The 27,906-nt window shown below is 26.6% G+C and overlaps 1 protein-coding gene across 1 annotated transcript; it reads right to left on the bottom strand.

The window, feature by feature from the left end:
• Nucleotides 1-68: 68 nt before the first annotated feature.
• On the bottom strand, nt 69-27,807 carry LOC101235144 (uncharacterized). The gene is made up of 6 exons (XM_065796073.1): nt 27,635-27,807; nt 9,497-9,659; nt 7,350-7,643; nt 6,959-7,161; nt 6,553-6,729; nt 69-855 (listed from the first exon to the last, which is right to left on the bottom strand). The coding sequence occupies exons 1-6, from the start codon at nt 27,661-27,663 to the stop codon at nt 240-242; spliced, it is 1,482 nt and encodes a 493-aa protein (XP_065652145.1). The 5' UTR covers nt 27,664-27,807; the 3' UTR covers nt 69-239.
• Between the last annotated feature and the right edge of the window lie 99 nt (nt 27,808-27,906).

Genomic DNA, 27,906 nt, shown 5'->3' with positions numbered 1-27,906 from the left:
TGTTTCAAACTTTTTCAATTTTTCAAAAAATGATCATAAATTATTTATCATTAAAAGAAAAATAAAGATTACTCAAAAGTATATATTAAAAAAAAAATACATAAAAAAATAATAACAGTAAAAACATACTTAAATTTTAATAAGCTTTAAAGTACAAAAATATTTATAAAACAACTTTTTCTTTTATCAAAAAAGTATAAAACATAAAAAGTCTATCAAGCACAAACTTTTTTAAAATTTTAAAAACCTAAAGATACTTCCTCCTCATCTAGATTGTGTTTTGCTATATACTGCATAATATCGTCAATGTTATCACATGGAAGAGATTCATGTTCAATATTTGTATTTTGAATTTCTGAATCAGAAATAAACAGACTACCATAGTTCGGATCCTCCTGTAAGTTTAATAAGTCAGTTTGTTCAATCTCCTCCTGTGAGTTTAATAAGTCAGTTTGTTCAATCTCCTCTTGCAAAGAACCAGAAATATTATGTTTTTTAACATCAGTGAACTGTCTGTTAATTTCATTGTCATAAGCAACAATATCATCATCACTATCAAAATTATCTCCCTTTTGAGATGATCTTCTTTCCAAATTTTCATATGTAATAAAATCCTGAGCTTCATAAGTTTTATTGAAGTCCTCATTGTTAACAAAAACTTTTGATTTTTCAGTTATAAATTCATCAGCTGATTTATTATCAGCAATATCTTTCTTCGATGGTTCATTTAAACTTGCAGAAAACAAACTAATTTCATCAACACTTACATCATCAAAAAAAGAATTCATCTTTTTTGGTATCCCAAACAACTCATCACGATCACGTCTCTCTTTTAGAGATTTTTGATTTGATGATCTATATGTTAACATAAACCAAAATTACAAAGATTTGTAAAAAATTGTCAAAGATAATATTAAATTAATTATAAATAGATAATATTAAAAAAAACTTTTTTATTAAGTTTTTTTTATTCAAAATTTTTTAAATCATTTAATTAAATCAAAATCAATTCCTACAAAGGCTTGCTTATATCAATAATATTGGATTGTGGAAAAAAATAATTTGATAAATTAATTTGTGGAAAAAATAATACTTTATATTATCGATAATATTTTGTGGAAAACTTATCAATATCATCATCACCTAAGTAAATTTTTCTATAATAAATTTGTTGTTGTTGTATATTCTAAAAAGCCACTGACACTAATAGAAGCAAGAAGCTTGTTATTTGATATTTTATATTTTGAATACTATTGTTTCTAAACCTTTTGCATCAAGTTGAACAACATATACAATAAGTTGAACAACATATACAATAAGTTGAACACTATATACAACAAGTTGAGCAACGTATACAACAAGTTGAACAACATATACAACAGATTGAACAACATATAAAACAAGTTGAGCAACATATACAACAAGTTGAGTAACATATACAACAAGTTGAACAACATATACAACAAGTTGAACAACATATACAACAAGTTGAACAACATATACATTAAGTTAAACAACCTAGACAACAAGTTGAAGCTGAACAACATATACAACAAGTTGAGCAACATATATAACAAGTTGAACAACATATACAACAAGTTGAACAACATATACAACAAGTTGAACAACATATACAACAAGTTGAACAACATATACAACAAATTAAACAACATATACAACAAGTTGAACAACATATACAACAAGTTAAACAATATACACAACAAGTTGAGCACCATATACATATGCATAACATTATATTTGAGTTCAAAAAAGTTAAAGTGTTCTTACAGTAACTTTTCTTGTAGATTTCTGTGATAATATGATTTAAGTATTGAAGAGTTTTATTATGTGTAAAATTTTAGAAATGCATTTTAATTATAACTTTGTTATCTGTAAAAATATTAGAAATCACTTTATTATAAATATTTTTTATATACAATTGCATAATTAACAACTTCTATTATTTTCACATTTCGAATCTTTTCAATGTGTTTTAATTCTTTCAAATATTAAAGTTTTCAGTTCTTCAAACTTTAATGTTTGAAAGATTTCTTTCAAACATTAAAGTTTGAAGGACTTAAAACTTATTTTTATTTCTTGAAATCAGCACATAAATTCTGATGGTTTTACACCAGCTGATAATACATAATACACCAGGCCTTGTTTTAAAGCGTTAAGCTGCCTGCAATTTACGTACACATTAAGCAATTTTCTGCATGTCCAGAGCAATTTCCATTAAGCAACTTTTTATCATTTTTTAACTTTTAAATTATTCTATAAATGGTTAGATAAAAGAAGTAATTAATTTTATTAAAAAAAACATTAACTTTTGAATGACGATTATGTAAAAAAGATTGTTACAAAAGTTTGAATGATAATTATATTAAATATAATTTATTTACTAATAACAAAAACTCAAATAAAATTAAAAACAATAAAAATCTCTATTAAACAAATTATTTAATCAAAATATTAAGTAACAGAAAACAAAATTGTTTATAGTTAACAACAATATTTTTTTTGTATACAAAGTTATTAAAAAGAAATCTTAAAAAAACCATAAAAGAAATAAAATAAAAAAACTTTTATTTATCATTTCGCGAGCACAAGAATGTTTATACAACTTGATTGCAATAAAAAAAATTTACTTAAATTTCTATTTAATAATAAAAACTAAAACTAAAAATAAAATAAAAGTTTATTTTATTTTATCTTTATTTCATATTACAATATTTTTGTTTTTTTTGGTTTTCCTTCATAAAGATTTTTTTTTACTCAAAATTAAATTTTAAATAAACGTGTTCCAAGGCTGCATCAAAAATTTGTACAAAACGTAAGTTAAACTTTTTTTAATAACGAAAGTTAAAACGCATTATTTTTTCATTAATGATATATACAGCGATATAATTTTAATAAATGATGTTTGGAAAACTAATCTTTGCTTTCACAACAAAATTGCTAATAAAATAATAAACTTTTAATAAATAAAGTGAATAAATTAACGCAATTTTTCTGTTTGTTTCTCTTTAATTTCTTTAAAATAAAAAATCATTTTTAGTTGCAAAGCTGCAATTAGAAACTTGAATAATTATTTTAAAAATTTAACATATTTTAATTCATTTATACAAATGTCGAGAAAAGAAAGAAATTTGTTTGCATCAAACACTTTTAAAAATATAACATTAAAGAAAATAAATAAAATAAGTAACATTAAATTCAAATAAAGAAAATAAATATTCCCTAATAATAAAAAAAAAGTTAAATAATATTTGACTTGTTTTGCGGTAATTTAAAAAAGAAATTTTCATTAAAAAAAAAATGAACTTTATGATGTCAAATTCACATTAGGCAAAAGCATTAAGTTTCTTTTTTTAAAACAAGTTTTATTTAAAACGAGGCCTGATACACCAGTTGTGAATTCTTTGGTGCTATTCATTATCTGGTATAATATTCTTCTCAAAGCTTGCCATCATTGTAATCCTTCTCTCTGGTGTGTCATTTGTGCAGAAAATATTTTAAAAAGCTGACTTTTTGAAAGAATTGTTTTCCCATATATTTTATACAGAGATAAAGATACAGTAGAAACAAGGTAAGCCAATGAACTGTTCTTTGCTTGTGATAAGGTTTTTGACAAACCATGCATGACAGGTGTTCCAAGTTGAAATGTCACAAGTTGTCTGATTTTTATGAGCTTCTAAGTAATGTTTAATTTTCTCTATAATGGTGTCTGAGAAGATCTCCCATTTCTTTATCAATTTTATTTTTCAAGATGGTGAGATTTGATTCAAGTTATCAAATAGGGGTTATGTTGAATTCATGCAAGAAAGTCAGTATATATCAAACATTTTCAGAAATTGTACAAATCACTCAAGTTTAGAAGTATAATATAAGAACTATTACAACTTTTTGCTGAACAAACTTCTTTTCACTGTATTTCTACTGAAAAATTGCCATCCAAAAAGTTTTGTGGAAGGCACTTGGTTTCTAGAAAACAAGTTCATTTTGTAGTTTCTCTCCAAGTTGAATCGCTGTCAGTTTACAAATTTTTATATAGATACTTCTTGTTTGTCTTTTCTTGCCTGATAGTTGACAAAGAACAAAATTTTAGGCTTCATTCTTTTTCTGTATCAAACAAAAAACCTGAGCTTGTAATTGTGCAAAAACTTGTGTTGTCAATTTTGGTATAGTATGTTAGTTAGTTTATGTATCTCCAAGCTACAACACCCAGACTTCTTTACCCAGACTTCCTTAATGATGACCTCATGAAAATAATGTCTGTAAGCAAGTTAAAGTATTTTTGTATAAATGGTACCTTTAGGTGGCAATGGTAATACATTCAATCCATCCAGTGTTTGTGGTAGTTGTATTCTAGCAACAACAATGTTTTGTTCAACATTTTATTGATGCAAAAGTTTAATGCATTCTTTTGTTTGTCAGCTGGTACTGACTTTAAGTTTTGATTTCTTGATTTTCGATTCTGATTTTGAATTTATTTCCTTGTAGATATTAGTGGTGTTTTTAAAAAAAACATTACTTCTGCCTGACAGTTTCCCAAAAGTGTTTGCAAATATTTGTCAATCCCAGCAAAATAAATGCACATTGAGGTACTTCAAATTTCTCTCTGATGTGTAATGTTCAAATTATCATCCATATTGATATTTCTGAGCTATTTAGCTACTTGAAGGTCAATAAAAAAAGTTTTTAGGTAGTGTTACAGAAACCACTTTAGAATTATATCTTTTAGACTTGGTGAAAATGTGAAAATTGAAATCTGCACCTTGTTCATATCTGTGTTATTCAGAAACACATCGTATTCTTCTTGACCTTTAGGATTAACAGCTTGATCTGGTTTTTTACTGTTTTACTTATTTGAAAGTTTGAAGTTAGCTTTGAAAGTTGAAGAAAATTGGAAAGCCACACAAACCAAAAAATTTATTATAATAATTTTATATTTTATAATTATGATTTTTTTCAAATCATATTGAAAAAAATTGAAAAGATCCAAAGGAGAGCAACCAAACTTGCACCTACAATTAAAAATCTATCTTATGAAGATAGGTTAAACATTATGCAATTAACAACACTAGAAGAATGTAGACTACGTGGTGATCTTATTCAACATTACAAAATTCAACATGGCCATGATAAAACAAATTGGGTTATAGACCATAATACAACACTAGAAGAACCTAGACTACGTGGAGAACTTATTCAACATTACAAAATTTAACATGGCCATGATAAAATAAATTGGGTTATAGAACATTATCAACATACATTAAAAGAAGGTCCATATTAAGACAACATAAATTCAAACTGAAAAAACCTTTTTGCAGAAATACCTTCAGATATGACTTTTTCTAAAATCGAGTTGTAAATGCATGAAACATCTTACTGTCTGAAATAATAGAAGCTGATTCAATAAATAATTTCAAAAACAGAGTAGACAAATCTAAATTTTGCAGAAACTATTTGTTAAAACAAAAAGAAAAATCTAACTGTTACTTTGCAATATCTACTGCTTTTGTACTTCATGACTGTTTACACCAAATTTTTCGATTATACCTTATTATTATATTATTATTATTATTATTACTATTATTATTATTATTATTATATAAATTTACAATAAAGAATAAGACATTTTGAGAAAATGTTTCTTTAAGTTAAATAGTTTCAACATTTTTTATACTAATCTATCATATTTTACATATGTCATTTGTAATCAAGCTTGTAGTTGAACTTGGAGGTAAAAATTTTATGCATAGCTGTATGCAGATATATAGGCTTCAAAAGGCTCGAAAAGGTTGCAAACACAACCAGAAAGTTCTGAATGTTTTCACAAGTTTCCAAAAGGTGCTAGAAAATGGATAATTCTAGAAGATTCCTTATTTTCTGTAAGGTATCAGGACAAATCTGAAGTTGAGTTCTGGGTTTGTTATCACATGTTATCACCTAGATTTAATCTACCAAAAAAGTTACAATACCTAAATATAGGAGTGGCTGTTTTTGAATAACTCTTTAATAAATAAAAATCATGTATTAAACAATCAATTACTTGGTAGTTAAAGGTACTAAAGAAGTTGTTTTAATATGTTTACAAACTTTTATTTTTAATTATTTTATCATCAGTTTTCTTTTTTAAAAAATGTTTATATTTCTTTAAATAAAAATGAAATATTGTTTGAACATTAATGAAATATTGTTTTAATGAACATTTTTTCACACAAAAAAAAAAAAAAAAAAATTTTTAAACCTCTTTAATATTGTTTAGAAATGAAACATATTCTACTTTAGAACTACTTTCAAAGGGTTAAAAAAAGCAGACATTAAAAAATAAAAAAGAATTTAGAAAAAAAAAAAAGAATGTATAAGATAATATTAGACAAAAAATATTTTTATCAATTGTTAGATAAAAGTTTTAGAACAAACAAATTTCTTTTAAACTCTTTTTTTTTTTCAAAATTGCAAAAATAACTACAAGTACTCCTGATATTGTAAGTAAAAAATAGAAATCAATTTAACAAAACTATCAGAAAAAATTATTCTCACCTCATTGGTAAAGTTTTTGTTTTTTTAAAAAAATCTAAATCTGATTCTTCAACATTAGAACTTACACGAGTTCTTAAAACACTGCTATTAACTTGAGAACTAAGATTTAAAATATTAGGCTGTTTTATTGAAGCATTCCCTAGCATCTTAAGTAAGTCATCTTCATCTTTATTAGCACTAAAAAATTAAAAAAAATAAAAGCAAACTAAAGACTTTTTATAAGCAACACAAGAAAGTTATTTTTTTAATTTCAAAAAGGAAAATAAATAAAAAATGTTTATTATATAAATATTACATTTATATTATAATATTGTTACATTTAAATAATTTCTTAACTCCTATAAATTCTTCAAATATGCATGATAAAATATTTTCATTGCATATTAATGCAGATTTTTCTACTTACATTATAAAATCTTCATGATCTTGAAATTCTTTAGATCGAGAAGAATCATCTCTTACATTTTCCTTTTCAAGAATTACATTGGACACTTGTGTGCTGTGAAGTGTAGAGATGTTTTCTTCCTTGTCGTTAATTGGTTCATTTTGAGCTGAAAACAAGTCAACTTCTTCCATCAAGTCTTGATTAAAAACAGTAGATATATCCTCCTGATTGTATATAGTCACATAATAAGTATATTTAATCAAACATAAAGACAAAATTTTAAAAAATAAATTTTCATAAATAAAATAAAAATACAGTGGTATTTTTTTCCGAAACAAAAGAGATGAAAATATATACTTTATATAACTTTTTTTTTAGTTTTATCTTTATTAAATGACAGATAAAAAAAAACCTCTTTATTGGAATCATTATTTGAAACTACTGGTGAAACTTTAGGAGAAATAGATTGCAAAGATGATGGATTTTCTTTTGTGTCAGTTTCCTTTAAAAAAGCTATTACCATTGGACTACAACATAATTTTTGTGTTGCAGCAACCATTCGTAAAACCTTATTCATGCATTCAAATCTAGCAGCAGTATCGTTTGAAAACAAAGATTTTTTTGGAAGTTCTGGAAAAATCACGCTTGGAAATCGCTTATAAAGTTGATGATATAAAACTTCAAACTCTTCAAACGTTTTTGATACCTATAAATAAAAGGAAAAGAAGCAAATATATATTGTATATATATATATTATATGTATATATATATATATATATATACACACACGCATACACATATATCACGCATACACATATATCACGCATATCACTTTGTGATAATTCAGAAATTACGGAAATTGTCCCCCCATTAGAAGACAAAAATTTATTATTATTAGGAAAAAAGAAAAAAACTGCTCACACACACAAGATTAACTAATACCAATTAAGTCACAAAGGTTTTTTGGGACTAAACTGAACACCTCTCTTACATTTTAAATTTAATTAATGGCAATGCACAGTGATTTATAAACACTTAATATTTGGCCAAAAATACCGTTTTTTGATTAGCGCAATTTAAATAATGTTATTAGCTAACTATTTTCTACAGTTTCTTATGATTCTAACGGTATAAAAAAATAAGTGCTGAAAAAATAGATTTAAACATTAATTTATGTTTGAAAGTGACCAAAAACAGCTTTTTTTATCATTAAAATTTTATCATCATTAAATCTTATTTTTCTCCCTAAATACAAAACCTTTCATTTTAATTTTGATTATATAAAAAGATAATAGATAATTTTATCTTAATTTAATAAAATATTTGAAATATGCAGGGATGCGGAGTCCCAAAAGGACTCCGGCTTTATATCTCTACTTTTTCCAAGTCTGTTGTGTCCAGAAGCTCTAAACATGTTTGTTGACTTATTATCTGCTATAATAAAAAAATTCATGAGATTTAATGACTTGAAACTTAATGTTTTTAAGCCCAGAGTCATGGAGTCCCGGAGTCCTTGCCGCCATTCTACCTAAGGACTCGGGACTCAAAAAATGATTGTTCCTCTAACCTAAAAGTCTTAATTATTTTCCTATTAGTAGTCCATAAACTTATTTATATTTTTAGAGCTCCTGGATACCAAAAACTAGGACAAAGTAATCTTTTTGCGACTTTCAAATCTAGAGTCCTTTTTGGGACTCCGCATCCCTGGAAATATGTAAGAATTGCATTTAAAAAATGCAATTTCAACAAGTTTAAACTGATATACCTTACTTAATTTAAAAAAAAAACCTTACCTAACTTACTTAAACTGATTTACTTTAGACTTCAAATTTTTTTTGATGCCGACCTCTAAAATATTGAGTAGGGCAAATTATTGCCGATTTCATTTTTCATTTATTTATATATATATATATATATATATATATATATATATATATATATATATATATATATATATATATATAAAAGTTAATATCATTTTTCTTTCACTTAGGTATAAAATAAATGTAATATTTCCTAAACATCAACTTTATTTAGTTATTGAGGACAGAGCTTAGATTGATAGAAATGAATTACTTTAAAATTAATTTTTTGACTACATTTTTTTTTACTAAAAAAAAATAATTCCTCCTTCCCCTGACCATAAAACCATTTAATCCTTTTTTAAAGATTTATAGTCTTCTTTCGTTGTCTACCTTTTTTACATCATAGAGCGAATTTTCTGCAATTTTGAATAAATATTTTCCAAAAAAAATTAATTAATTCCTAATTTTTAGTTATTCCTGATCACTGTGCAATGCTTCAATGTTTTTTTATTAAAAATGACATTTATGCAGTGACTTCTTTAATATTAACATAATTTTTTTTGTAAAAATATTTTACCTTATTGTCTAATAAATTTTTTACTAAAATTAAACAAGTCTTAAAATAAACTTGAAAAATAAATTTACATTAGAATAGTTCCTATATGATATAAACATAATTTGAAAGAATATTTTAAAACAATTTTTAAATAATGAAATTTATTTTTTTAGTCATACAAATATGAAATCGACATACCATAAACTGAACAACATCTGAATCTTTTAGATCACTTCTTTTGTAATAAAACAAGTTGGTGATAACAATAACATGATATTGAAATGAGCTTTTTATTCGATGAGGTATTTCCTGATAGTCAGACACATACAGATCTAAACCAGTCACTTTATTCTTCACCTCTCTTGTAAAGAAAATAAACTATTATTAAACCAGTCAGTCACCTCTTTTATAAAGAAAATTAACTATTATTAAACTAAATTAAAAACTTTCAAAAAAACTTATTTTCCCTATATCAACAGGAGCCACTACAATGGGGAGACTTTTCTTTTCTCCTTTTTATATCCTCTGATTCAAATTAAGTGAATCGTAATCCCAAATCGCAATTGCTATTTGCATTTTTGCAATTAGTTTTATATAACTTTTTTTGCAATTACATTTTTCTTCTAATAATGTAATGTTTTTGTAGGTAATTGTAGGCAATTCATTAATAATTAGAATGTGTTGGAGGTTTAACATATAAATTTAATAAACTCTAAGATTTTTACTCACTAATGTTACTAATAGCAAAGTTTCTGTTAAAACATTTGCAGTAAAAAAAAGAAAATAATAAAGTATTCAAAATAAAAATCATCACTAATCAAAGATCTTTCATATTGAATAAAAATGAAATATAATGTTTGATAGTTTTATATTTTAATTTCTAGCAAGATCAAAAGTCAAAATTTTTTTGAAATTTACAAATCTTTATTGGCTAATCTTTGAAAAAAAATCTATTTTAAAAAGAGAATTTTAAACATTCTCTTTCAATTTTTTTAACAATACGATTGGAAACTACAGTGACTTTCAAGATGGTAGATGCTTATTTTAAACTAAACAAACCAAAAAATCAAACTTTACAAATCTATAATCTTTTAACCCTTTATAGATCTATAACCCAATTATAATCAATCATAAAAATCAAATATGTTTGTTTGATGCAAAAAAAGAATAGGAAAAAAAAAGTCTCCTTGACTGAAGTGTGAAACTGAAAACTTCAGGATTGATCCCAGGATTTTGGGATTATAAAAAATACCAGGATTGCAATTACTAGTTAAAAACTAAAAAAAAACTATTTTGCAAAAATTTGCATTTTATTTTACTAACAAAGTAATTATAAAAGTTGTAAAAGTTCAGAAAATTATCAATTGATAATAAGTAAATATATTTATATATTTACTTATTATTTAAAAAAATATTTAAAAATTCATCATTTAAGCTACTAAATTTAACTTTAATGGCAATATTATTAAACACATTTTAATTTCAGATTTATATAGGAAAACTAAGGCTGAATTTGACTAAAATTCTTTTTCTTTTGGTATGTTTAAAAGTAATTGTTTTATTGTTAATGTTTAGGTTAACATGGTTATAGCAGTCCTGTGTAAAAAATTATTAGTCAATTTTATCTTCCTCTATTTAATTTTTATTGACTTTATTGTTATATATTGACACAATAAACACTTCTTATCTAAATTTATCATACTTAACTATATTTACTTAATTTTATGTACTATTTGATATATATATATATATATATATATATTATTATTATTATTATTATTATTATTATTAAATTACTGTACTTACAAAGTTGAGTTGCAAATAAAAAGTAATATGCAGTTTTAAAAGCTCTTTTTAATAATCAATTATATTCTCTATTTAATTATATTTAAATTTTAGTTATTTTGCTGAACATAGTAAATTTTAATTATAAAAATGAGTAAAGCAGGTCATACAGGGGGGAGAAATAAAACCGAAGTTGCCAATTTATTTATACCTATGAAACAAATTAGCAAAATGGAAAGAGTTAAACGTTCCTTTTGCTTTTCATTATGTCTAAAAACTAAACATATTGAAAAATGTCGAAAATGTCCTGATGAAGTAAAAAACCTATATTCAAATAAATCAGGTGATAATCAAAAACAGAAAAACTTGTTTGGAGATGCTGAACCAAAAACAAAAAATCCTTAATCTGATTCTTTTGGAACATTCTCTTCTGAATCAATTTGCAGAAGTAAAACACCAAGTTCTGTGTTTGACAGCATGACAAAAACAGGTAAGGTGTGCATTGTATTTTTAAATTTTAAGATTTATTTGAAGAACTGATATGGCAACTAGCTTATTAAAAGTTCATGATTTATAGATTTTAGATTTGTTTCATGATTGACTGATGTACCAGTATGACATTATCTTTTGCAGGACTTGATTGATACACACCTAGCCAGAGCATTATATGCTAGTGGATCGCCATTCCATTTAGTAGAAAATAACTATTAGAAAATTTTTTTAAACAAGTTAAATCCTGCTTATAAGCTTCCGTCAAGACATGAAATGTTAAATGTGTTATTAGATAATGAATTTTCAAGGATTTCAGCAAATGTTAAACAAATGATAGCAACTGTAGATTATCTTGGATTTATGTGTGATGGATGGAGCAATTTAAGGTACAGTAACAATTAATTATAATATTAGTTGATGCAATTGAAGCTATACTATTTAGTTAATAAACAGATCATATTTGTTTATATGCTGTTCCTTCTTTACAGATATGAAGCTATCATTAACTTTGTAATGACATTGCCTTTTTTATCACCCATTTTGTGGAAGACATTGCCTACGGGTAAAACCATAATTCTAGTATTGTATACAATGGATTTACTTAACAGACTAGTAGACTTTTGTAAATATGCGTACTATTTTATGATTAACTTTTATATTAAATTTATAACAAACAACAATGTGTTATAAATTTCAGTAAGCAGAAATAATATATCATTAAATAGGTTTATAATATTTATATAGTACAGTATATATAATAAACTGTTTTGTAGAAACATTAAGCCGTTCTGGTGAATATATGGCAAATGAAATAAAGTTTTAGAAGAAATAAATCCTAACAAAGTTTTGGACATTGTGACTGAAAATGCTGCAAATATGAAAAATGCATGGACTCGTCCAAAAGATTGTTATCCCCATTCATTGCTATGGATGCATTTCACATGGTTTAAATTTGCTGTTGACAGACTTTTTAAAATTGACAACTTTAATTGTTTTGATGTCACAAGTAACTAATATTGTTAAAGAGATAAAAAAATTCTCATTTATCTGTTACAGCATTTAAAGATATACAAAAAAAATCAGCCGGTGTAGTAACATGCATTTCCTTGAAACTACCTGTACGAACTAGATAATACAACTAAAAGTATAAATATACTGTACATTACAAAAAAAATTGAATTATGTAACTAATTTTATTATACATTCATAAAAATAGATTTCATTTAGTAAATTACTTTACTCTAAATTTATTAAAGTTGTTATAGTTTCTTTGTGTTTTATTTAAAGGTGGGGATCAACTGTAGCATGTTTAGATAGCATACAGAAAAATAAGCAACCATTAAAAACATTGGCTATTTCTGAAAACAGTGGACTTAATTCAGCAACAAAAAATATTCTTCTATCAGATATTTTTTGGGACAGGTTTGGTTGAAGGTTTTTTCAAATTACTGTAGTTGTCAATAGTTGATGCAATAAAGAGAACTGAATCAAATACTCCCATGTTATCTACTGTTGTAGAAACTTTTCACTTCTTGGAAGACCACATTTTTAAAAACTTAATAGTTAGCCCACTCTCGAAGGAAGAAGAAGCCAAAAAGATCTTCAAGAAAAGAAAAGATTTTTGTTTAACAGAAATTCACTTGGCTGCCAATATACTAGATCCCAAATTTCAAGGCAGAGTCTTGACCAGAGAACAAAAGGTATTTACTACACATAATTCATATATCATATATGATATATGATTCTTAAAACCAAATAAATTTTAGCCTTGGGCATTAAAAGTAAAATTTTTGAAAAATTTTGAATTATTTTAAATACTATTTTCAAATTTGAAAATACTATTTAAATTAATAAAATAATTGTAAAATTATTGAAAAAAAAATCTTTTTATAGATTGATGTGAGGTGATACACAACATTGCTGCAAGTATGCCTGAAGTAAACAAAGAAATGATGATGCTTGACTTGGCTAATTACCAATCAAAGCGTGGCATAATTTTAAAAACCTTTTATTTGGACTGCAGTTGGAATAACTCAACCCACTTATTCTAACATTCATAGTGCAAAAAGAAATTGCTTAACGACTGAAAGAGCTGGAAAACTAGTTTTCATTTCACAAAATTTAAAACTTGAAAATATTGAAAACACCAGTTATGAAAATGGTACAAGCGTAACTAATCAAATTAATAACTTAAGTGTAAATAAAGTTCCTAGCACTTCAATGCCTTGGTCAGAGTCTGAACCAATTAATATAGAAAGTGACAGTGACTTTGTTTATGAATCATTAGATGAAGGTAGTCTAGGGCAAGAAGACTTGCACTCAGAAAGCACATCCATTTAGAATATCTTTTATAGTTTAAATACATTTTAAAATTACTAGATTATTGACTTTTTTACTTAAATATTTATTCTTTTTTTTAATTGTATATATACTACACTACACAGTGCTACACTACTTAGCACTAAATTGTATTTGTGATTATAATGATCATATACTATAAATAGACAGAATAAAACAAAAACTCTTTCAAATTATTTACCAAGAAAAATAAAAAACTTGTTTAAAAAGTCAAAAAAACTCCAAAAAACCCAAAAAAAAACACCAAAAAAACGCTAGCGTTGAGAGAACTCCAATAAAAAATTTAAAAAATACTAAAAATAACTAAATAAAAAATGAGTAGCCTTCTCCATTGTAGCAAACTCCTCTGGAACCTTGGAAAAGTGAATTTAATTTAACTTTAAAAAAATGAATATATAGTACAATCAAGAAAAAAACTCTTCAAAAACATTGTGTATGTTAGTGTAGTCTTCTATTGTATTGCATAAGTTAGACAAGCAAAGTTAGTAAGTAAATACACAGTATTTTTTATTCTTGATATGTTTTGTAACATAATTATTACATTTTCAAAAGATTTAATTTTACAATAAAAATTCTGGAATAAATATTAAAAATAGAAAATTTTACAGAGAAATTTTAACAGACAAAAGAGTACATAAGAAAACAAAAGAAAAATAATTACAAGAATGATTTGGTAAATAACCAATCAATATAATCAAAATAAAGTAAACTGTCATTCTAATTAAAAAGATAAGTTAATAGTATATTGGAAAGTTTGTTTATTAAATGATGGATTTTCGCATTTAATGTGGAGGGCATTTTTTATCTTTAATTAATTTTTGTTTGGAGAAGTATCCAAAATCTCAAACGAATCATAACTAGACATATTTTTACAATTAACTGATGTTTTTAAATGTTAAAATTTAAATTGTTAAATGTTAAAATTTTAAATACAATTTCTTATCAGTTTTAAGATGCTTTTTTATCCTAGTTGTAAAATGTCTACAGGTTTCTCCAATATAACAGGCAACACAGCCAGCACAAGAAAATTTGTTAACAACATTAAATTTAAGTAGATCTTTTAAACTAAAGTCATTTTGTATTTTCAGGCCTTCTTACAAGATTTCACGGCATAACGAAAACGCTCAACGCTAATAAATAAACTTAACTCATCTTTGATATTTATATCATTAAAAGTTAAATTGCGCCATAAGCATATTTAAATAGCACATAGTAATTAAGTTTAATTATAAACCTTGTTAAAAATCATTTAGACAAAATAACTATAACAAAAATTACTGATGAAATTTAGTATTTTAGCATTTGAAAAAGATTTCCTTATAACTAATCACAATTTAGTTTTTTTTTCTAATTATCAAATGAACTATTTTTAATAACGATTACAAATAATTTATAAATAGACTTTATCAGCTACCAGTAAGATAAATGAATAATAATAAAATTACTTATGATGTAAGTTTCATAAATGAAACTTACATCATAAGTAATTTACATGATATTGATTGGATAAAAAAAATTTTTTAAATCCATTTATGAAACTAATTCTCTAAACAAAAACACTTAAAACAAAACAAAAAAAAGCTATTTTAGTTACTTTATCAATGAACTTTTAGCGTTTTTATGTTAATGAATTAATGATAAAAAAATGTCATCTTTAATAAATATCGCAAAACTATTTTACTTTTTAAAAAAAATTCCACATTTTTTTATTTAATATTCCTTTAAAACTAAATTTAACATTTTAATTTTCAAAATCATATTTAAGTTTTTTAATTAAAAAATATATATATTATTAAACAATCTTTAACAAAAAAAATCAATTATTTTGCAACTGCGGTTCAATTCTTTTTTTTATGACTTAATATTTTCTGAATAAATGTCACATAAACAATATAAAAAAATAACTTAAATATTCTAAAAAATAAAAGTTTTCAATTAACATATAATTGCTGAGTGCAAATCGCCATTGTCTATGTAAAATGCGAGCAGCATAACAAGGCATGTATTTTATTAGTAGTTAACATTATGTTTAAACTGTTAATAAATATTACAAATAATAAATATTACAAAGATGTTCTTATAAAATTAAAACTAAACTTGAGAGCAATATTTACTAAGTATTTGTATGCAAAGAGATCTTTTAATGCAACTATAATGATTTTTATAACTTGTTTCATAATTGCTCAGAATATATATTTAAAAATAAAATTTCATTTGATTTGATATATATATATATATATATACTTTTTTTTTTTTTTTTGCAATATTTAATAATAATTCTTTTAATTTTCATTATTTTTGGAGTAAATTTCAATAGATGGAAGCTTGAAATATCTTGTATTTGACTTGTTATTAACAAATATAGAAACAGATGGACTCATTTTCATATCAATATATGATTTAATTTCAGGGTCCATAATTTTTTATGGAAATTGATTATTTTTTTTGTCTTTATCGAATCCTAGCCTAGTAATATTAGTTTTATATTTTCGCTCAATCAAACAACGTATAAAACCAATTTTTTAGCAAGAGGGAATAAAACTAAAAAATTTTGTAAAAGGCATTAATAAGTTTTTTAATGATAAACTGATGTTGAAAAGTAATTTTTTAAGAGATATTTTAATAAGTACATCTGAAAAGACTTGTTCTTTCTCTGTTGCAAATTTCAAATTTTGATGTTGTTTATGAAGATGATTAAAAAAATTCTTGGGCTTCATATTCGGAATTAAAGATAGGAATTATGTGATCCATAAACTGTATTTTAAAAATTGGTAAAGAAAAAGGACAACTATTAACCCACATATGCTCATGAAATTTAATAGAATCATTTGTTTGATAACAGTAATTTCTGTCAAACAGAAAATGAAACCTGGAAGTCGAAATATGAAGTAATCTTTTAGACTGAGTTTTAGAAAACTGTTTTATGCAAATTTTATCTTTAAAAAATAAATCTGTTACTATGTTGATGGTTTTCTTAAGTAGAATGTTTGTAAATAAACTTTTAATATCATATGAATTGATAAACTTATTATTTACATTAATATTTTTTAATTTATCAATAATAATAATAATAATAATAATAATAATAATAATAATAATAATAGAATAAAGGAAAATGTGTAAAAACTGTTTAGGTAAAATAATAGGTTAGATAAGTGCTTTTTTTTAAATAATTTATTACTACTTTTTTTAAAGAATCTTGAACACTACTACATACATACATACATACATACATACATACATACATACATACATACATACATACATACATACATACATACATACATACATACATACATACATACATACATACATACATACATACATGGAAAATGTGGGAGGCCAGGTGTCAATACCCTGAGAGATGAACGGGCAATTCATTACATTTGTGTTAAATACCAAAGAAAAAGTACAAAAGCAGTTACTAGAAATACAAGAAATCAGTATCAAGATTTCTAACAAAACTAAAAGGCGCTGAATAGCAGAACTGGGGTTTAAATGCTACAGACCTTCAAGGAAACCGAAACTTATGTCAGCGATAAAATTAAAACACTTCACTTAGGCTAAACAACACCAACATATCTCTGCTGAAGATTGAGAAAATGTAAGTAAATACTTATTTAACTGTTTATTGCAACAGCATCACTCATTCAAACATTTATATGAGTTTTTATATTATTATTTATTTGTTTTCAGGTGTGTTTCACAAAAGAGTCCCAATTTGAAATACTAATAGATAATTCTTCTTTTGTTAGACAAAGGAAAGAAAATAAATTTAACCCAGACTGTGTTATGGAGACGGTAAAACATCCTCTAAAGGTGATGCTATGATCAGCGGTAAGGCACTGGCCTTCTTTATATAGTTGAAGGAATGAAAAACCAGGATAAATATAAAAAAGTATTAGCTACCAAATTATTTCCAATTACATGATTGGTTTTCTGATCCATACAAATGCATCTTTATGCATAATTAGGCATGATACTAAAACCAACAAAAAAAATTTCATAGATTCACTAGACCCTGGTATAATGATCAAGAATTAAAAGCAAATGTAAAGAATTGCATCTTAAAAATAGTAACAGTGTATCAATAAGTGTTTTACTTTTTTAAAAAAAAAATTTAAGCTAGTACACTAATATTTGTGAAAAAATTTAACATGCATAGATATGATATGAATAGATATAAAATTTAACATGTATAGATATGATATGAATAGATATAAAATTTAACATGTATAGATATGATATGAATAGATATAAAATTTAACATGTATAGATATGATATGATGGCACCAACATTTTTTTACCTCTTACACCCACGTATTATAGCGCTTTGTGAGCTTTATATTATGAATTTGTTACATTAATGACATTTATATACTTTTATCTCACACAGGTGATTATCAGTTTTCAGTTGGTTATCTAGAGTTTAGACCATATATAGTAGCACATTTACTAGCCTATTTTTTCTTTTTATATTGCTCGTACTTATATTTTGTATCATTTTACTTTATATTTTGTTTTCTACTTATTTTATTGTTTTTGTATGGTGCGATAATTTTAGCCATGGTTGCCTTTAATGAACCAGCGGATCGATATTGACTTGTTTACTCATAGACCATTGTTTTATCATTTGTTTAGTATGACTAGAGCGTGAGTTATTGTTCACCTAATCCCTGAGTCCTAAAATTTTCTTCCTCCTACAAAATAGTCTTTACATTCATTTATGATTCTCACCCAATGACATCATCTACAATCTACTTCTATTTTCACATCTCCCAGATCTACGTGACTGGACGGCTCCGTTGGTCACTTTTTGCGACCATTGTGTCGCATAAACAAACAAATTTATTCTTTGTGGCTGGTGAGCCCCGACTTCTTCCAATGTACACTACAACGACAAAACGGACATTAGGCTATCCCGCTGGATGTGGTTACGGCGCTCAATAACCTAATGGCTACGCTAACACTCACGCACACGTTCATTCGGAAGCTCCACAATGCACGTCGGATCAGCGCTCGCTGACTATGTGCTCGGATCTAAAATCTCACTCCATAGCACATCATTCCACACCAGCACGGGGCAGTAGCTCTTTTGACTAAGAGCGATGGCTTGTGGCCTATGGTGACTAATGTGTGCATTCGATCAATTGAAATCCATTCTGTAGGTCTTACGTCTGGCTCTGATGTGCTAGCCCATAAGCGCAAGGAGTGAGTGTGTTTAGCTTTCTATTCACCCGATTTGAAAGTGAACGAAAACATAACGAGACCAGACGAGACGACCAAACGATACATACTAATGCACTACACCATCACACCTGTAGACATCAACAGTCTCTAAAATCAGTATATCAAATATTTGTTCTTTGTTGCATATGTTCAACACTCAGAGTGACTAGAGCGTTAGTTGTTCCTCCCCATACCCCCTTATCATATATTCTTCGTTTTTCTACTTCACAAAAGTCTTGCCACACATTTTATATTTTCTTATGATTTTTATTTTTTATTCAATGACACCATCTACAATCTGTTTTTATTTTCACATCTCCCAGGTCTACGTAACTGGACGGCTCCGTTGGTCACTTTTTGTGACCATTGTGTCGCATAAACAAACAAATAGATATAAAATTTAACATGTATAGATATGATATGAATAGATATAAAATTTAACATGTATAGATATGATATGAATAGATATAAAATTTAACATGTATAGATATGATATGAATAGATATAAAATTTAACATGTATAGATATGATATGAATAGATATAAAATTTAACATGTATAGATATGATATGAATAGATATAAAATTTAACATGTATAGATATGATATAAAAACATGTATAGATGAAAGAATATGTAAAAGAGCTTATAATGGTTAATATGATATTTTTTGCAAGTGTAACTAATAATTTGGCCGTCCACTGTATATATATATATATATATATATATATATATATATATATATATATATATATATATATATATATATATATATATATATATATATGTATATATATATATATATATATATAAATGGTCACTTATAACAAATAGTCCATATATACATATATATGGACATTTGTTGTTCTAATTTTCAAAAACTCTGACCCTTCTAACTATCATTTGATCAGTCTTCTCTCTATTATTAGCGCATCCCATCTTGAGTTTAATAACATTTTGTCTGACAACCAATATGGTTTTCAGTCTTCTCATTCTACGACTGACTTGCTAGCAGCTGTGATTGAAGGACTCTATTGTGTGTTAGATAGAATTGGCAAGACAAGAGCAATTGTTTTTGATATATCTAAAGCTTTGGATAAAGTGTGGCATGCTGGTCTTCTCCATAAGCTTAATTTATATGGTGTACCTGGGAAAAGTTTTGAGAAATTAAATAATTTCTTTCTAATAACTTTATTAAAGTCATCTTCAAAGGCCAACACTTTTCTTTGTTTCCAGTAACCTCAGGGGTACCTCAAAGTTCTTTCCTTGGTAATGCTTTGTTTCTTATCTCCATTAACAATCTTCCTGATAACTGCATATCTAAAATGGCTCTATTTGCTGATGACTCAACTTTATGTCTCGACAAAAAATCTTCTCATTTTGATTGCTTAGAATAGGCAGCCAATCTTGCATCTGATCTCACTTTTGTAACAGATTGAGGCTTGCAGTTGCTTGTGAATTTTTATCTCCAACAAAACTCAGTTATTTACAGCAAACAACTATTGCAACACTGATGACGTTCCTATATTAATGAATGGCAACTCTCTTACTGAGTCCTTTTCTTTACATCTTCTTGAATTATTGTTCACTATTGACTTCTCGTGGAAACCATATATACAATCAAATGCAAACTTAGCATCTGCTAAGATTGCTTCTATTTATAGTGTGTGCCATTATCTTACTCTTAATTCTATTTTCTACCTATAAAAATCTCTTATTCATTCCAGTATGGAATACTGAAGTCATATTTAAGCTGGTTCTTCTGATGATGCTCATTCTCATAAATAAGGTCCAAAAACAGTTTGTAAACCAAGTTGGATCTGAAAAAATCTGAGATGTATGTCACCATACATCTCAGATTTTGCTGATTTTTATACAGTTGAAAGTACTTAGTAAAACAAAAAATTCTTGAAAATTTTAGCTTCTAGCTCCAAGAGGATCCTGAAATATGATCATTTTACTTTCAACTGATCTTGGCCAGGCTCCTCTTGTCCTCTCAGAATTAAAAACTTTGTTTAAAGGTTCCAAGTCACATGGCTTTAAAAATATTTGATATTTTGACTTAAAAATTTGTACCTGACTATTTTCAAGGTTGAAGAATCCAATGAAATAATCAAAAATATAAAAAAAAATTTTTAAGTACCTGTAATTATTAATTTAAATAAATTTAGGCAATTTTTTATATACCTGATTTTGATGCTCAAGAAACCCACGTGGCCTTGATGATATCAAAAAAATTTTTTTTACACATTATTCTAAATTTTATGATTTTTCACAAAACATAAGAATTTTGATCTGCAAGTATATGGATTTCCAAATATGAATCTTGCAATACATTTTCCACTACCTTTCAGACTAGCTAGAGCTATGGAAATTTCTGTGTTTTTTTAGTGTCAATAAACGAGCATTTTAAAATTGAAAAAGGGCCCAAGACACTAGGGGAGGGGTGGGGGCACGTGCCCCACTTTTTTGAATAGAATCTTGAGATGGACTTTTCACTGTCTTCCAGACAAGCTGCAGCTCTGAAACTTTCAGCATTTGTGTAGTCCTGATGAACATGCGTTAAAATTGTTTCAGGTCAGACGACCAGATAGTCCATGGGGCTCGGGCACCTGGGACCATGCCCCACTTTTTTTCTTAAAAACTTATTTAAGATAACTTTAAAACTATGGTCTTCTAATTTTTTTTTAGATTTTCATTTTTAACAGTGTTAAACATTTCATATGTTTAACAATGTTATCAATGTTTCCTAAATTTTTGGGAAACATTGATAACATTGCTTCCCAAATTTTTGTGGTTTATATTTGTTCCATTTGGTTTTGATCATTCTATGTTCAATAATCTTTTTAAAATGTTTTAAGAAACTTAATGTTTATAAGAATTTTGATTTTCATGATTTTTACAGAATTTTATTTTGTATAATTTAACATTTGAATTAAAAAAGAAAATTATATTTTGCTAATTCTAAAATGGTAACAGCAAGTTATTAACAGAAACAAAAAACATCTTGTCATTACACAGATGCCAGAGAAGAATTTATTTGGAGATCTGGAATAACAGATGATAAAATTTTAACAATCTGCCTTCATCATGCAAAGATTTTTGGTACACACTTTGAAAAGAAGCACACAAAATGTTGTAATTTATTGGACAAGCATAAATCAAAAAGAAAAGCAATCAAAGGTAAATATTGTTGATAAAAAATTATTGTAAAATCTTTTTTGAATAATGAAATTAAAATCTACTAGTTTATAAAAGTTTGAAAAAAAGCTGATCTGGTTATGCATTATATATTGAAATAAGTACAAATAATTTTCATATTGATAGGTAATTACTAAAATCAAATTGTTCTTTTCATTTCAAGGAGTCATGTAATAACATTAGACATGGCAAAACAATTAAGAATTAATTTTCCAAATGTTGTGCCTGGATATCAACTTTGTCGGAGCTGCTTTGATGCTATAATCAGTAAATTTCATGAACAAGATAATTGTGAACTTGAAGAAACTATTTCATGTGGTACTTGTGAAAAGTTACGAGAGGAATTAAATGTTAGTTTGGAAACAATAGGTGTATCCCCCATAAAACTTCATAGCATTCCAAAGATTATCAACGGTTATCTGTTGCTAAACGTAAAGTTATAAAAACAATGTCAAAGTATGAAGAGGATATTTCAAAAGTATATAATGTTAGGGAAGAAGAACTGAAACATAAAATTCCTCATACAAAAATTATTGACAAAAGTAAATGCGATGATCTAGACAAACTAACAGCAGAAATAAAAGAAAAGTTAATTGTTTCTGACCAAAAAACTAAAATTCAGTTGTTAACATTTACACCCGAGTCTTGGTCAAGAAATTTTGCTGCAAGATATTTCAACATCACTATATACCAAATTAAAGAAGCGCGCAAACTAAAGAAAATAAGTGGGATTTTTTCAGTTCCAGGCACTAAGAAAGGAAAAATATTTTCAGAAATAACATTAAATAGAGTCAACAATGTATACCATGATGACGAATTTACTAGACAAATGCCTGGTAAAAAAGATTACGTAAGTATTGGTAGAAAACAGCACATGCAAAAGCGCCTTATTTTATGTAATCTTAAAGAACTTTAAGTTTCTTTTAAAACTAAATATCCTCAAGAAGTTATTGGATTTTCTAAGTTTTGCAGTTTAAGACCAAAATGGTGTATAACTGTTGGAGCATCAGGCACTCATTCTGTTTGTGTATAAACCCTCCATCAAAATGCAATACTCTTGACCAATGCTATACAAATAAAATGCACTTACAAAGATCTTATGACAAAAGTTGTTTGTGATGTGACAAGTAATGAGTGCATGGTTCATCGATGTCCAAACTGTCCAGGTATAGTTTCTTTAAAGAAGTTTCTAGATGCACAACTAATTGACAATGACGAGGAGGTGTCATTCAAATGCAATTCTACAAAGGCCCATAAATGATCAGATATTGAATTGTAACAAAATGTTTGACTACTGTACTAACAATATTAAAGGGATTATTTTTTTCAAGATTGAAAAAGAAAGACTGACAGAATTGCGCACCATTTTGAAAACATGTTTTGAGCTAAGTAGAACAATTCCTGGAACTAGGAGCTATCATCAATTTAAACTAGAATCTATAGATACTATTAGCTTTAAACGAACAAGTGAAGATGTTTATATAACAGGCATTTTTTCTTTTTCTGGAATTCAAAGTTCTCAAAATGATCAGCAAATTAACATTGATGCCTTGAAATTGGGTGAATTCATTATGTGTAAATATGATGTGTTTGATTGGATTGGTATGATCAATGAAATTGATAATATAGAGCAAGATGTTATGGTAACGTTCATGCACCCGCATGGTCCTTTTAATAAACTTTTCTGGCCATCTAGAGTAGATGAGTGTTGGGTGCCAATTACCAACATAACTTGTATAATTGATGCACCTGTAACAACAAATGGACGTTTTTATACTTTGACCGTCAATGCATCTAAGCTAATCTTAACATTATCTTTACTTTCTTTTTTTTGTATTTTATTTTGTAAATAATGAAGTAAAACGGAACAAGTATATAGCAATAAAAATTTTTGAATACAATATTTTCAAAGTTATTTAAATTTAAGACACATTAATGTGTTTTAAAAAAAAAAAAAAATTTTTAGAGAAAAAAAGTGGGGCATGGTCCCAGGTGCCTCAGCCCCATGGACCATCTGGTCGTCTGACCTGAAATAATTTTAACACATTTTCATCAGGACTACACAAATGCTGAAAGTTTCAGAGCTGCAGCTTGTCTGGAAGATAGTGAAAAATCCATCTCCAGATTCTGCTCAAAAAAGTGGGGCGCATGCCCCCAGCCCCCTCCCCTAGTTTCTTGGGCTCTTTTTTAAACTTAAAATGCTCATTTATCGACACTAAAAAAATATAGAAATTTTCATAGCTCTAGCTAGTCTGAAAGGTAGTGAAAAATGTATTGCAAGATTCCGCTACAAAAAAGTGGGGCCTGTGCCCCGTTATTCATATTTGGAAATCCATATACTTGCAGATCAAAATTCTTATGTTTTGTGAAAAATCATAAAATTTAGAATAATGTGTAAATTTTTTTTTTTTGATATCATCAAGGCCACGTGGGTTTCTTGAGCATCAAAATCAGGTATATAAAAAATTGCCTAAATTTATTTAAATTGATAATTACAGGTACTTAAAAATATTTTTTTATATTTTTGATTATTTCATTGGATTTTTCAACCCTGAAAATAGTCAGGTACAAATTTTTAAGTCAAAATATCAAATATTTTTAAAGCTATGTGACTTGGAACCTTTAAACAAAGTTTTTAATTCTGAGAGGACAAGAGGGGCCTGGCCAAGATCAGTTGAAAGTAAAATGATCATATTTCAGGATCCTCTTGGAGCTAGAAGCTAAAATTTTCAAGAATTTTTTGTTTTACTAAGTACTCTCAACTGTATAAAAATCAGCAAAATCTAAGATGTATGGTGACATTTTTGAAATTTTCTGGCTCAATTGACATGGAATTACCCATCTGCTTTATTTGCCAAGTTTTAGAGCCTCTCTCTAAAACTCTCTTAAAGATGCATAACTTTCTCTTATCTACAAATACAATCATGGTCGCTGCTTAAAGGAGTTATGATATCTAGTTCCATCAACCTAAACTCATTCTTGCTTGACTTGTCATTCAGCAAAGTTACATTCTTTTACTGTATCTGTCCCTGCATGCTTTAAAAACTTATATTTGCCTAGTTTTTTTCACCGCATTTCAACGCTTTGGAACTCTGTTCCATCTTCATGTTTTCCTGTTTCATACAACTTTCAACTTTTTAAGTCTTCTGTCAACCGTTTCTGCTTGCTCTTTAACTCTATTTTTTTGTTTTCCAGCATAACAAAATATAAAATAAAATTATTCAAATAAAAAAATATTTCCTCCATTCTGGAATACTGTTTTGATTTGCATTCAACATTAAGAATTATTGAAATTAAATTATCTTAATTTTTTTTATATATAAAATTAATCCGATCTTAATAGAACCATTCTCTGTGTCCAAATTTTGTGCCACACTTTTTTCAGTATTTTTTAAGTGGCATTATATAAACATGTTTTGCTGTGTTATTTTTTTTTCAACAATTTGTATCAACATTTAGTACTAGAAAAGTTTAACTTAAATTCTGCTCGGAAATCTTTTTTGTAAAATTTTGTTTTTAATGAATTTATTGTTGCTTAAAACTTCCTTATTGTTTGTGCATCAGGTATTTATTGAAAGAATGCTGAGACTTTTTTTAAATATATTCAGAGATCACCAAAAACTTTTTTCTTGCTACCTGCCAAATTTTTCTCCCCCACACACCCTACTAACTCACTCAAAATAGGTACCTATTTTTAACGTAAGTTCCGCTATATGCACAGGTAGTTAGGGGAGGGCGTATCATAATAAACATTTGAACATTAATAATGTTTAAATGTGTATTATGATATAAAATAATATTGAATATTAGAGGAGGTGGTGTACCTTGGAGGCACATCAATTGGGCTGCCATCTTGTGTGATGAATTCAAACTAAAATTTTAATTGCATGTATAGGTCATTAAAGGCTCATAATAAGTCGTTTTGTCACTGCTTAACACATTTGTTATTGCAATAATATTTGTTATGAAAGTATTTTTTTAATGTAATTTGTTGTTATAGTTTTTTATGATTTTTTTTTTATTTATTTAAATTTCTTTAGTATAATGTGATATGTGTGTTTCTTTCTTAAATTGTAACTATTTTTCTCCAATTGTTATCTTCTCTTTGATAATATTCTCAAATTATCAAAGAGAAGATAAAACTGAGTATGAGTTGGACAAATCAGACATGATCTTTCAGTTGCCACATCCCTCTATTATAGGAGGCTCAGCACGACAGCAGAAAAATTTAGCATTAACTTTGATTACCTGAATGTAGAGTAGACAAATGCTAAATCAAAGTAAAAGACTTAATACTACTAAACTTTAATGTAGTTATTTGTTATTACTCTTTTCTTAATCAACTTTATTTCTTATGTATGTTTTTAATACTTCTAAGTATAAAATAGTTTAAATTTGTAATCATACATAAATTCGAAATATAAATTAATATATAGTTTATATAAATCTAAATAAATAGATTAGTATTTAGATAATATCTCAAATGAGGCTGATTAATATTAGATAATATCGCAAATGATGCTGATTCACATCAGCCTCATTTAAGATAACAGTCCTATAATATTTAAATAATATCTCAAATGAGGTTGATTAATATTAGATAACATTGCAAATGAGGCTGATTTAAATCAGCCTCATTTAAGATAATAGTCCAATTATCCTATAAGTAAACATTAATATCAAATTTCTATTATGTTGAGTACTACTGAGTACTTCAAGGTACAACATACATACCTCCAAGGTATACCACCGGTGGTGTACCTTAGTTGTAGTGTAAGCTATTTTTTAAAATTAAGAAAGGAATGAAAAAATATGTCTGGATGTTTAATAAAAAACCCTAGAGTAACTAATATCCTCAAGTTAAAGAAAGTATATTGTTACAGATCATATTGTAGGTATTTGTTTTATATTTGTAAAAGTTTGAAAATACCTCCTAGGTACACCACTCTCCCCTATATATAAAATATTTTATATATAGGGGAGAGTGGTGTACTTTGGAGGTACTGACTGTTATAATTGACACACTTGCTCCATATTTATGAATGATTTTACCATTCATAAATATGGAGCAAGTGTGTCAAATATAACAGTCAGAAAATTAATGCAATAAAAATAGACTTTATTATTAATGCATTATTATTTGATTGTATAATACTAGGCTTTTTATCACAGAGTACGATAGTTCCTTCAATATTTATTGAATTAAATAATGTTTAAAAAAGTATTTTCAGAAAAGTAATAACTAAAACAATATTAAGCAAAATAATAATGCACCTATTTATCACCACTGCGCTGCTCCACATTTTAAGACATATAAGTCAATCAACCAGGTTTAGTTTATGATAGTGATCTTGTGACAAAAACAACAAAAATATACATCTGCATAAATTATCTTGAAATTTACTCAGAAAATATATTTAATGCTATCCCATTATGGTCCGTAAAGCTTGACTTCCAATATTTGGAGAAACGTTGTATAATAGTTGTGCGACTTTGTAGTTCAACAATGTTGCAGAAATTGATTTCCGCAACAATTGTTTTACAAC

Source organism: Hydra vulgaris, chromosome 04 (genome assembly GCF_038396675.1).
Source record: "Hydra vulgaris chromosome 04, alternate assembly HydraT2T_AEP".
NCBI lineage: Eukaryota > Metazoa > Cnidaria > Hydrozoa > Anthoathecata > Hydridae > Hydra > Hydra vulgaris.
Note: the sequence above shows the minus strand (reverse complement) of the source record. Positions and strands in the feature narration are given on the sequence as shown.

Excerpts from the sequence above, each read along its gene's own strand:
- LOC101235144 (XM_065796073.1), bottom strand. The coding sequence starts at position 27,663 with ATGTGGAGCAGCGCAGTGGTGATAAATAG. Across the intron at positions 7,644-9,496 it reads CAGATGTTGTTCAGTTTATG|GTATCAAAAACGTTTGAAGA; the intron begins GTATGTCGATTT and ends TTTTATTTATAG. Across the intron at positions 856-6,552 it reads ACAAAAACTTTACCAATGAG|ATCATCAAATCAAAAATCTC; the intron begins GTGAGAATAATT and ends GTTAACATATAG.